Source organism: Schistocerca piceifrons, chromosome X, assembly GCF_021461385.2.
Source record: "Schistocerca piceifrons isolate TAMUIC-IGC-003096 chromosome X, iqSchPice1.1, whole genome shotgun sequence".
Taxonomy (NCBI): domain Eukaryota; kingdom Metazoa; phylum Arthropoda; class Insecta; order Orthoptera; family Acrididae; genus Schistocerca; species Schistocerca piceifrons.
Genome location: NC_060149.1, coordinates 439,448,843 through 439,462,355, shown reverse-complemented (window position 1 = coordinate 439,462,355; position 13,513 = coordinate 439,448,843). Strand labels below are relative to the sequence as shown.

Here is a 13,513-nt window from a genome sequence, read left to right as displayed (position 1 = left end):
CCAGTTTTAGCATTGTATGACAAAGTCAAGACAGAACTTCATACTGATGCTAGTGGTTTTGGGATTTGGACAGTTCTAGTACAAATTCAGGAAGAGGCTGAAAGGGCGATAGTATATATTTCCAGAGTACTCTGTGTCCAAAAATAATTACTCTACAGCTGTGAAAGGGTGCCTTGCAGTTGTTTGACCCATCAGTAAGCTCTATCCATGTTTATTTGGCAAACCATTCACTGTTGTCATGGATTATCATTCTCAATGCTGCCTCACGAGCCTGGAGGATCCATCAGGTTGACTGGCAAGATGGTGGAACACTGCAGTGTGGACGAAGTCTCAGTCATCTCTGCATTAAATTATGTTGCTGCTGAACGGAAGGGAAGGTCCAACATTGCTGAAAACCATAGAAGTTTTGAAGAATGAGGAACCAACCAAAGGACAAATCTAATTAATAGATGGAACATTGTATAAGAGGAACTGCGATCCAGTGGTGCAGAAATCGTTGTTAGTTATCCCGGCTCATATACAGCCAGCTATCCTGAAGTATTTCCATGGTGTTTTCAACATCTGGTCACCTGGTATTCTTGAAAACTAGACAGAACAAACTCAGCTATCACTGGTCAAGTATCTAGCAATCTGTTAGATTCTATATGAACCACTGTAATGAATGTCAATGGAAGCAAATGCCACAATTATGTTTGGGCATGTCACGCACTGTGCTGTTATCAAAGCTGTGCTGACTGCCAAAACTCCAGAAATTGCAAAGTCCTTGTAGAGGACATCATTTTGCATCACGGAGTACCCCGTGTGATGCTCTCTGATCGTGGAAACATTCTACCGTCAAGTCTAGTGTCAGAGGTAACTTCACCTTGCACTTTTCCCTCATAACCACAATCCTTTGGATGCCATGTGAAGTGCGTATTAATTTTCACATGATGAATGTTTTTGCAGTCTGTGCTGTTTAACCATGGGGAATTTAATTTTGTTCTAAATGTATTATTATGTTTGGACTTAAAAATTTGTTTGTAGAATTACACTATAAAGAGAGAGAAGTTGTGTAGTTTATAAGTTCTGTAATCCTTTGTTGTTAACAAGTGTGACTTGGGTCATTTCTCAGTCACTGGGAACTGTTATTTGCTCAAGTGATCTGCAGTAAATGATGATCAAGAGTGGAAATAATTCAATAACAGTTTTGTTTCATAGAACCTGACAGGTGCTAGGTTGTGTCCTTGAGTCTTGTTATTTTTTGTGAATTCCGCTGATTTTTCAACACCATTAGTTATTCTACAGTGACATAATTACTCCACAATTCCCACTTAAGTAATTGGTAGAGGGTGCTGGACACCAATTCCAAACTTTGAATCTACTGTAAAATATAAAACTTTCCCATCATATAGATTGTTCCATGAAATTTTTGAACCATTGTGGTTTAAATATGTTCACTTTATTGGCAACATTTAATAATGTATTATACAAGGACACAGAACAGCCTGAGAAAACATCAAAAGACAAAGCCAAGGAATAATTATATAAAACAAAGAATAAACATGTGTCAGCGATCATTTTGTGGAGCATAATCAATTTACCTCTTAATCACATATGTCATTATGGTGTACAATCTCTTTATCACCCTCCTCCCTCCAAATGCTAACGATATGTTCTATGGAAGTGGACATGACCTCCACATCGCATGACAACAGGTTTTGCCAAGGCAGCTGTTGAGTCAGCATGGTTGATGTCCAATATCTGTTGTGGCTTGTGTGTGATGGGTGCCAGGTAATTCTGTCATGTCTGTGATAGGTCTATCAGATGTTTTGTTTGTACCAGCATAGGAAGTGCAGAAAACAGGTTTAAGACAGTCAATGGAGATAGTAGTTGGCATACTCATAACATCAACCTTAAACATTTTCTCATCCTGCTGAGAACTGGATATGTTCCATCATACAGTGACTACAGGGGCTTGCACGCAGTATCATGTCGAACAAAGACTTGGTCAAACTTCCAGAGGTCTGTGAGGATAAAAGGGTGAATGTGGAACAGAAAGAATGGTGTATAAACTGAAGTGTCTTGCTACACTGTGTTGTATGCAAATGTCACAGTGGGCTGTATTGTATCCCAGTCTATCTGTTTAATATCAACATACATCGAGAGCATATCAGCCAATGCCTTATGTGAGTCCATTAATCTATGGAAGGTAGGCCACTACATTCTGAATTATTTTAACTTTTTTTATGAACATTACCAGAAAATATCCAGGTAAATGACTTGTCTAAGACAAATTGGTACAGCCATCTTTTATCAATCCATATTTTCTTTAACACCAGCATTTGTCTGCCACCATTAAACTTATTAACCATCTGATGACAGTACTTCAGATGCCAGGCCATGTGTTCCAGAGTAGTTGGACAATTTTGTCCATTAGCTACAAAACATCTAGATATGAAGACCATCATTTGCTATTAGACACTCAAAGACAGAAATCTGCTGTCTTAAAAACACACACACACAGGGAGAGAGGGAGAGAGAGAGAGAGAGAGAGAGAGAGAGAGAGTTCTAAGTGAGGACCCTACCTTTTGAGAGAATGTTAAACCCAAAAAAATTCTGTTCTTTTTATTAGTGATTCTAAAATAAAAGAAATTGTACAAGAGTGAATTCCATTAGGAATGACGCAACTATGTTAGAATCTAATCAAATCATTAAACATCACTTAAGTTCTTGTAGCATGTTTAAAGGGTGTACTGACACAATATGTTGTGGTAATATAGCAGATTTGACAAGCTAAAACAAAATAAATTTCACTCCTAGAGGAAAAAAAAGATTCAAATGAAATTGGCAATGACCTTGGCAAGAACAATTCCGTAAATTTATTAGAACCTTGTCTTACCACAATGCCAGTATTTCCACTATCTGAAAGAAAGGAAAAAAGAGGAATGGGGAGGGGGGCAGTATGGTTGTATTTTTTTGCTAATTATTTTGGAAATGATCACAATTAAAATTCTCATGATGATAGAACATACAATTTAATGTTGAATTGTACACCTTAGTAGTTTCTTGATCTCCCACCACACACACACACACACACACACACACACACACACACACACACACGTGTGTGGTGTCTGTTCATGTGTTCTCTGTTCTTCTTTATACTTGCAGATCATTAAAGGAAAACACTGTGTGTTTGTGTTGCAGGCTGCTTGTTTCGATGGCGCCACTGAGTAAAGAAATAAGACCAATTAGCAGCTGTATGCCACCTCACCTAGGACCTGCTATTCCGGAAGTAAATAGTGTGTGGTTTAAACTGTTCATATATTATATTACTGGATATGGTCCTCCATCTCTACTTCTAGTGAAAGGTAAGAATTTAATGTGACATTATGTTAAAGAAGGTATTCTGCCTGGTAATTAATGCATTGCAGCTGTTTTTCATTACAAAAATTATCACATGCTTTATTTCAGCAAGAACTTTATACAGTGGTAAACCAGGAAGTAACTTCAGCTTGGATGTCAAATTAACACACAAATTGCAGTAGCAGTAGTGCTTATTTTATTAGAATGTTCATACCTTCAGATATCTTTCTACAGGTGTTAGACACAAATGTCATATGGGGGTTAGCTTTTGTGTACCTTTGCTATAGAAAATTCCTCTTATGAGGATAATACTTTTCATACTTCTGTCACTATTAATGCATTCCACTTCTTTATATGAGATTGACTGAATGTTATTTGCAGAAGAGAGAGAATTTTTTCAAGTATTTTAAGTGGGAACAGAGAGTACGGTATTATTAAGGATTGAGAGAGGGGTATTTTTGGGTTTTGTTGTAAAATATGAAAAAGATATAAAAGATGAATACAATTTTTGAACATCATATACAATACCGCACTAAAATGTTTGTTCTGCATGGTCATTACAAATAATTACAGTACTTGTTTTCATATTTGTAGAGTGTTGAGTGCTATATTACGCACGAGGTGACTACCATGTAAACTCCATAAATTGTTAAATAGATCACACTAACCCAGTGTGTTACAAATTTAACGGCCGGCCGGTGTGGCCGAGCGGTTCTAGCACTTCAGTCTGGAACCGCGTGACCGCCATGGTCGCAGGTTCGAATCCTGCCTCGGGCATGGATGTGTGTGATGTCCTTAGGTTAGTTAGGTTTAAGTAGTTCTAAGTTCGAGGGGATGGATGACCTCAGATGTTAAGTCTCATAGTGCTCAGAGCCATTTGAACCATTTGAACAAATTTAACCTTGAACTTTGCCTTTTGCAGGCAAAGCAGTTAACTGAGCAAGCCAAGCACAATTCACATCTCATCTGAGTTCCGATCTGTCAGTATATCTTTCTTATTTCCCAAACTCCAAAGGAAGCTTGTTACAGTGCACAATCCCTGCAGAGTGAAAAATTCATTTTGAAAGTTCTGCTACTGAATCACAACACTCTTGTGATGCAGCTCTTTTCACAATATACTCCAACCACATTTTATTTTGGATTGGAATATTTGTCATTTGCATTTAATTGTTAACTGTGCATGTGTGTTGGCATGTATCTGAAAAGTTAAGTAGAATAAAAATACTTTACATTTAGTTTGGAAAAAAAATTATTAAAAATATCTGTACCGCTAAATTCTGCTGAAAATACCACAGAAAAATATGCATTATATTATCTGAAAAGTAATGACAAGAATAAGATTGTAGAAAGTGGAAAACATGAAAAGGTACACATAGGCTCTGCTACAGTTGTAAAAATGACGCAATGGTATTTCAAACAGATTTGAAAATTCTCACTCAGAATCACTGTGGAAAGTTTTAAACTAGCAAATTTGCAGTCCTTATTTCAACAGTGAGTTGAACTATATGTGAGAGGTATTGAAAATAGTTACTCATTATCTAAATACGAGGGCAGTTCAATAAGTAATGCAACACATTTTTCTTCTCGGCCAATTTTGGTTGAAAAAACCGTAAATTTCTTGTGGAATATTTTCAAACATTCCCGCTTCGTCTCGTATAGTTTCATTGACTCCCGACAGGTGGCAGCGCTGTACGGAGCTGTTAAAATGGCGTCTGTAACGGATGTGCGTTGCAAACAACGGGCAGTGATCGAGTTTGTTTTGGCGGAAAACCAGGGCATCTCAGATATTCATAGGCGCTTGCAGAATGTCTACGGTGATCTGGCAGTGGACAAAAGCACGGTGAGTCGTTGGGCAAAGCGTGTGTCATCATCGCCGCAAGGTCAAGCAAGACTGTCTGATCTCCCGCGTGCGGGCCGGCCGTGCACAGCTGTGACTCCTGCAATGGCGGAGCGTGCGAACACACTCGTTCAAGATGATCGACGGATCACCATCAAACAACTCAGTGCTCAACTTGACATCTCTGTTGGTAGTGCTGTCACAATTGTTCACCAGTTGGGATATTCAAAGGTTTGTTCCCGCTGGGTCCCTCGTTGTCTAACCGAACACCATAAAGAGCAAAGGAGAACCATCTGTGCGGAATTGCTTGCTCGTCATGTGGCTGAGGGTGACAATTTCTTGTCAAAGATTGTTACAGGTGATGAAACATGGGTTCATCACTTCGAACCTGAAACAAAACGGCAATCAATGGAGTGGCGCCACACCCACTCCCCTACCAAGAAAAAGTTTAAAGCCATACCCTCAGCCGGTAAAGTCATGGTTACAGTCTTTGGGACGCTGAAGGGGTTATTCTGTTCGATGTCCTTCCCATGGTCAAACGATCAACTCTGAAGTGTATTGTGCTACTCTTCAGAAATTGAAGAAACGACTTCAGCGTGTTCGTAGGCACAAAAATCTGAACGAACTTCTCCTTCTTCATGACAACGCAAGACCTCACACAAGTCTTCGCACCCGAGAGGAGCTCACAAAACTTCAGTGGACTGTTCTTCCTCATGCACCCTACAGCCCCGATCTCGCACTGTCGGATTTCCATATGTTTGGCCCAATGAAGGACGCAATCCGTGGGAGGCACTACGCGTATGATGATGAAGTTATTGATGCAGTACGACGTTGGCTCCGACATCGACCAGTGGAATGGTACCGTGCAGGCATACAGGCCCTCATTTCAAGGTGGCGTAAGGCCGTAGCATTGAATGGAGATTACGTTGAAAAATAGTGTTGTGTAGCTAAAAGATTGGGGAATAACCTGGTGTATTTCAATGCTGAATAAAACAACCCCTGTTTCAGAAAAAAAATGTGTTGCATTACTTATTGAACTGCCCTCGTATAATATCCAAAACAACTTATTTAGAAAATCATTACTTTTTATATGACTCTCCAAGTTTATGGGGTGTAGTAAATTAAAAAGGAAGTTTATTTAAAGCCTTTACTATAAAATTTGGGAACCGGGGAAAAATTATTAGAATATGGTGACAGTGAAATCATTATATACTGTGTGTTGTGGTTGTCAGTTATATACATTTACTGCCATCTGTGAGCAGTTTTGACATTACATACGCTTATGAGATACTGAAATTGCACTAACAGTTTCTTTCGCACACAGTTCATAGTGATGCTGTAGGTTAGCTTGTAGCACCAGTTCACTGTTTGATCACCACCATGTACACAACTGTGCAGTAGCTGGCATGCCAGAAAAGTGCTTGTAATTAATCCACTTCATTTGTCCATACACAATAAGCAAATTACCAGCATTCCTCCTGTGTTCATCAGTGCAGGAAAAATACGCAAGAAGTTGGCACCCAACACAGTTGTAGACACAGCACATATGTTGGCACTTACTAAAACTTAGTTTTCATACATTGTGTTCAACAACATTTCATCATCCCATTGCTTGTCAAAGTACATTACTTGTCCAGTAGCCCTCCTAACAACTACTACTCCACTGCTTGACAATTGATACACTTGATAGTTGGGGTCTTACACACAAAGATTGGTATTATACAGCAAAAACCATTCTTTAACTTTCAAAAAAAAAAAAAAAAAAAAAAAAAAAAAAAAAAAAAAAAAAAAAAATGGCAACTGTAGGTGATTATATGATTAATGTTAAATGATAATGTAGCAATGACAATAATCAGTTTTTGAAAATATAACCAGATAGACAAAAATCTACTCACCAAGCAGCAGCAGAAGAAAACTCATAAAAGTTAATGACATGTACAAGCTTTTGGAGCCATGGGCTCCTCCACCCATAGGAGGATTGAAGGGGAAGGAAGACAGATGAATAAAAAGGACTGGTGAGGTTTAGGGAATGGGGAGGATTGTGGAAAAGTTGCATAGAACCCCAGGTCAGAGGAGACTTATTGAAGAGGATGAGAAGGAAAGACTCTGTCTCACTGAAGGAAATTGTGTTTTTGAAAGTTAAGTGATGTTTTGGTATGTTTGTGAAAGCATTCCATTGACTGCATTATAACAACATTTTGATGCAAAATGACAAGTATTGCTTGAAGTAACTATAATCACTTTCATCCTATTCATCTATTCTCTCTGGATTTTACAGGTTCTCGAATTAAGAGGCTACCAGCTGTATTCTGTAAATATGAAAAGCTCTTGGTGACTACATGGGGACATGATCCTGGAGTTCTACCTGTCAGTAATATTATTTTTACCCTCAATGAAGCACTTTGCCATTCAGCTGTTTTGGTCCAGGTATGTTTAACAACACTGTCTGATTTATAATATATCTGATTTGTAAGAGTAAATTGAATTGAAGCTATATCTGGTTTTTAATTCCTCATATATTTATGAATACTCAGATTTTACAGACAAAATTCCCAGACATTTAACATTCAAATAAAATTAATCTTCAAATAAAATTAATCTACAAACTCTTGAATAATTTATCCTGAGTCTCCTGCACTAATTTCAGTACCTATACAGATTCACAGTCTGTGTTTCTTATTTTCTAATAGAGGCTAGCATATACTATGGCAATGAGCATTCACTTGCTCCTTGGGTGAGGAAATTAAGTCTGACACGTGCATCTACATACTCGACATGTGATATGAGACAGAGGGTGTATAGTGTACCACCAGTGCCATTTTCCACCCTCACTCTTCCTTTTCTATTTGCAGATACCATATTGAAAGAATATTTGTCAGTACACCTTCATATATCTTAGGCATACAAAGCTATTTGGGAAAGTAAGATAATTATACTGTTATGTAGTTATCTTACATAATGATAGCAGTTATTTTGTGCTGATAGTGTCACATTGAAAATACTGTTTGCAGCTTATCTGCAAATAACAGTTTTTTAAACATTACAAAATCATTATTTCATTTCACTTTTTGGCATGTTATTTACAGTTTCTGGTGCTGTTATCTTGTTGAATACAACAGTAAATATGTTAAGCAACCTATTTTGTCCACTGTTGCGGTTTTTGCTATTACACATAATCTGAGCATTAGTAACATTATCTAGCAACTGTACTGTGAAAGGGCTGTCTCCAAACAATTGTAGGTTGCTTAAGGAACAGTAGAGCACTTTGTGATGGCAACTGCACTGTACATCCGTGGAGAGTGGTGGATTCATTTCCAACAGGAGTGAATCCATATCTGCCTGTTTGCCAAGTGGAAGTTCGATTTAGTACTTTGATAATGTGCCTGATCACAACGAAATCCTGTAGGACATTCTGCAGGACATATAAGCAGAATCTAAGGAATTCTCAACACGTGGGAATAAGTAAATTCGGTTCCCCTTCTCAATCTGTGGAAGAACTAAACCATCACCAGTACCTACTGAAGTGTGGCCTTACAAATGGGAGATAGCTATTCTTTGGAGTTTCCTGCAAAGACATCATTTCATAGTCTTATTTTTTGACATTGGAAAGTCATGTGAAATCATTATGACACTACTTCAAGGTAAACTATTCTTGGATAACTGCATTAATGGAACATCTGTGGCCATCTCCATATGGTTCATGTATTCTAATGCTTTTAATGATTCTAAGTTGGAGAATTTATTTCTGATAGATTTGGAGAGGAAGAAGATTCTCTCAAGGAAGTATAGCCTTCTTCATCATTGACAGTTTAATGTCCATCTTAAGAAATCCAGTGCAGTGGACAATTTTGCAAATTTGTGTTGCTCTTCAAAGCCTCCAAAGCAATTTGGAAGTTGAAGGAGTGAGCCAAACATACCAATTATTGACTTTTACATAGAGAAGTGTGTATTTCTTGATTTTTGATACTAAAACCACTGACATTTTCAAACTCTATAAATCGTTTGCTGATACAAAAATGTCCCATCTCTAGTCAATGATCTTAGAATTTGTTCTTAGTATTTTTATTTTAGTGGATGAGTGTTTCTGTAGCAAATAGTCACTCTAATGGTCCATTATTTTGTTTTAATTGTGAACATTAAGTACAATAATACTAGATACTTACAATTTATTTTAAAATATTTTCATGTAACAAAATAAAAACAGAATACTTTTAAAATTTTTGTCCAAATCAACTTAAATATGCACGTACTTGAAAATTCTTTGTAATATCATGAAGAAATCTTGTATTTTTATAGAAATACAGCCAACTCAAAAAAAAAAAAAAAATTTAGTACAAAATGCTACTTTCTACAATTATGCAAGAACATATTGGCATATTCTAATATCGCTTTACATTATGATACACATCTAAAGGTTAACATTACAGTCTATGTAAGTAACCATGTTCCTTTTAAATACCTGCAGATTGTCTTCATTGGTAGACTAAGCTTTGCAATCTACACAGATGTAGCAAACTGTAACAACACATTTCTTGCAGACTGGTTTGTCGCATGATGTACATTTATGAGTATATGAACTTTTCCCTTCATTGGAAGATGTTTGCACCTGACAGCAGTGACCATTTCCAACTACATCTGATTATTCAATGTGAATAGCTAGAGCTCTAATCTGGGGTTTCTGTAAAAACTATGGCAAGTTCCTCTGCGAGCTTGAGAAGGAAATCTCATCTTACTTTGATGTTTGTTACTTCTCTGTAGATTATCCAAGCATTGATGCCTGCTAAGTTTAGAATATTGGAAAAAGTATGAAAAGGCCATCTTCTTTTACCAGCTTTCACTGAGTACTTGCAAGCTATCTGGTCAACGTCATCTAATCCACTTGTAGTTTCAATATAACATTTCACTGTGTCAGACTTCAACTTGGTGTCAGGTCCAATTTGCAAATCGGCACTGAGAATTATTACGTTCTTTTCTGGCTTTCCTTGGTACACTGTAAGGATCATTTCATGACTTTTGAAAGCTTCAGTCTTGTAAAGTCTTCGCACACTTTCATTTTGCACTCTTGGCACATCCTTTCTAATTTTTCTTTGGAAAGTGGGGTGAAGAAGTTGTCACACGAAACAGTCCTTCCTTTATTTAGGTTTGGGCGTAAAGGTTTTTTCACTGCAAAGTCACTAAAATGTTCACCACTAGGATGAGTTTTTCATTGCCAAGATATCGGAAAACATTAGCATATATTTAAATTATTTATGAACAGCCATTCCGTATTTCTGCCCATACTTGTCAGGTTTTGAAGCCATGAAGTGAGTGAACCGACATTTTCACATGGACAGAAACAACTGCTCATGAACACCAATATGTGGGGCAGGAATATACATGCTTTGACAGTTTTCTATGTAACTGACACGAGAATAGCCTTGTCATTTTTTGTTTGCTCTTGCGCGTGTTAACCTCAAATCAAACGTGAGGAACCTCATTTCTCTGAAGCAATTGTGTGATATCACGGGCTTGTAAAATTATATTCCCCACTTCTCTGACCAAAGAAGATCCACTACTCTTCCTTTGATTCAGTAGCTCTCCAAACAAACAGAGCAGCAACAAATGCATGAAGCTCCTCAATTGGTAATGACCATTCTTCCCATTCCGACACTACAGAACTCTGTTTCAGTGTGTCTTTGAAAGTGATTGAGAATAAGTTTAGCAGCTCTGACAGCACTGCTACAAACCATTGCAACAGCACCCTCTCTGCTAACTTTTCTTGTACCATGATTATGTGATTGCCCTTCGAATAAGGTGGCACCTAGGAATAAGTGAAATGAGTGTTTTTTGAGGAATGAACACTGTTGCAATGAAAGTGGTGAAACAAAAATATATGATTTCAGAAATGTTTTATTTATTACCTTTTCCAGTACGATTCACTCATGGGGATTCGTCAAAATCTTCATGGCTGCCCTCTGATTCATCTGAGCTTCCTGCTGCACTTTGGTTTTTATCATAAACAGAATCCATTGATACAGTGTCTACATATTCTCCTTTGCATGTAACTTCTTCATTATTAATGATCAAAGCTAACATCTTTTTGTCTGTGAGACCACGATTATGAGCCACGGTGCACTACTTCACAGTGTCTGTTTATTATATTTATATAATTGTTTCTTAGTTTTTTCAATGGTACACAAATGTCTTATTGATAGTTCTAGTGTTAACCACTATTTTGTATGTTTTAACCTACCTGACTTTTAAATGAAGAGTACCATTCTAAGTTTTACAGATTTTGGAAAGTTTCTGGCCCTTATATTTGTATCTTGCATGATATTGCCATACATAAGTGACACGAAGGTGAGGTTTATGGAAGTGCTGTACATCCTCAGGTCATTAGTAGTTGGTAGGGTGCTGGAGAAGATTCGATATTCATGCAGTGAAATTGCTCACCATCTTGAACTCCCTGAGTGCCCTCAAGCTATACAGCACATGGACCTGGAGGATGAACAAATCCCTTCTTTGCATGCAGGTTATGGTAAAAGAGATGTCTTTTTACTTACATGACTAAGAATGGAAATTCAAGAAAACAAATTAGCAAGTATGGCAACTGTGGAAGAATGTGTGATAAATATGTGACCCAGTGTGCCATCCACTTACATACTGTCGCCACACTGTAGAGGTACACAGTTATATATCATTGGGGAGAAGTGTGGCTAAGAGTGATGAACAGTAAGCTACATTTGGTAATGCTAACTACTGGTATATCTGCAGAAGGCCAGCCAGGTGGAATGAAGGCTTTCTTACACATCTATGAGCAGGACAGTCTGTTGACTCATGGTTTCCTGCTCTGCAAGAGGACCCACCCTAAATTTTTATGAATTAAATTTTAGTGTGTTGAATTTGTTGTTAAAAATAAACATTTGTGCCAGGGCAGGACTCACACCCAGATCCCTGCCTATTGTGAGCAGTTGCCAAAAATAATTAGGCCATCTGAGGGTTCCTCCTAGGCTGACCCATAACTTCATTCTCACTTACATTTTCCTCATACTTTTTCATGAACAAACAACAGGAGTTTCTCCGTATTAGGTATAGAATGACCAAAGCAAAGAATATGACAGAGGACCAAGGCTTACCCTGCCATAGAGATAAACATCAACTGAAATAAAATGAATGGAATCATTGGAGATGAATACTGTGAAGCACAACTACTTTAAATTGCGTAGGAGAATTCTGTTTTCAAATTCTGAACCTGAATTGATTATGTTATTTTCATTTCTGTGTGTTTAATAACATGAAATTGCATAAATGAAATATAGTCTGAAATTCTGAACCTTAATTGAATGTTTTCATTTTTATGTCATTCCTTTGGTAGTGCTGTTAATAAAGATAAGACCTATTACCTGGTAAGCCAAACTGAAGACCTGGCCAAGGTGGCAGCACTGTCTTGTTTATGCTAATAAGGAGGACAGTAACAATGTATGCCTCAAATCCCTACAAGTGGGACACCTCCACGCACTATATGTCAGTGCCCTGTATAGTGCAATAAACATAAATCAACACTTTTGTGTCACAGTACTCCTTGGAAACTATTATTTTGCCGACATTTATTCACAAAATAACAGGTATAAATCTATGTTTCACCTAAATAAACCACTGACCACTTAAATTCTTATGCCTCATATTTTCATAAATATCTAATGTATAAGGAGCAGTCAAATGAAAACCGAACACCAGCCGGAACATGACCATGGAATGGTTCTGTTCAAAAGTAATCACCGCACACATTGAGACATTTATGCCAATGGGAGGTGAGACAATCAGTTCCTGTTTTGTAGAATGCAGTCAGCTGCTGACGGATCCACAACGGCACCCACTCTTGCACTTCCTCATCCGATTGAAATTGACATCTACGCATCTTTCTTCAGTTTGCCAAAAGTGTGAAACTCAAATGGTGAAAGATCTGGGCTGTATGGGGGATGTTGCTGTATTTTCCAACCAAATTGCAAAGTGTCCAATCAGCAGTGTGGGGGCTAGCGTTATCGTGCAACATGATGCTGCTTCTGATCATAGAGTTCCTCGAGCATTGAAGCCCAGTCAATGCACATTGCTGTGAAGACACTTCGCAGGAAATGTGACTTGCCATAACGTCAGAATGCCCAGGAATGTTGTCAGATGAAATCATCCTGTTGCATGAGAATGCATGTGCCCACAGTGCCAATTGGATGAAGGCTATGCTTCGGCAGTTTGGTTGGGTAACACTGCAACATCCTCCATACAGCCAGGATCTTTCATTGTGTGATGTTCACATCTTTGACGACCTGAAGAAAGACATACAGGTCGTCTGTTACA

The 13,513-nt window shown here is 37.9% G+C and overlaps 1 protein-coding gene across 1 annotated transcript in view; it reads left to right on the top strand.

The window, feature by feature from the left end:
• The window catches only part of LOC124721823 (protein FAM91A1), a 163,912-nt gene that overhangs the window by 117,437 nt on the left and 32,962 nt on the right, over positions 1-13,513 (top strand). Inside the window, exons 9-10 of the mRNA XM_047246944.1 lie at positions 3,187-3,350; positions 7,461-7,609. Coding sequence (XP_047102900.1) covers positions 3,187-3,350; positions 7,461-7,609 — 313 coding nt within the window. The remainder of the gene's footprint in view (positions 1-3,186; positions 3,351-7,460; positions 7,610-13,513) is intronic.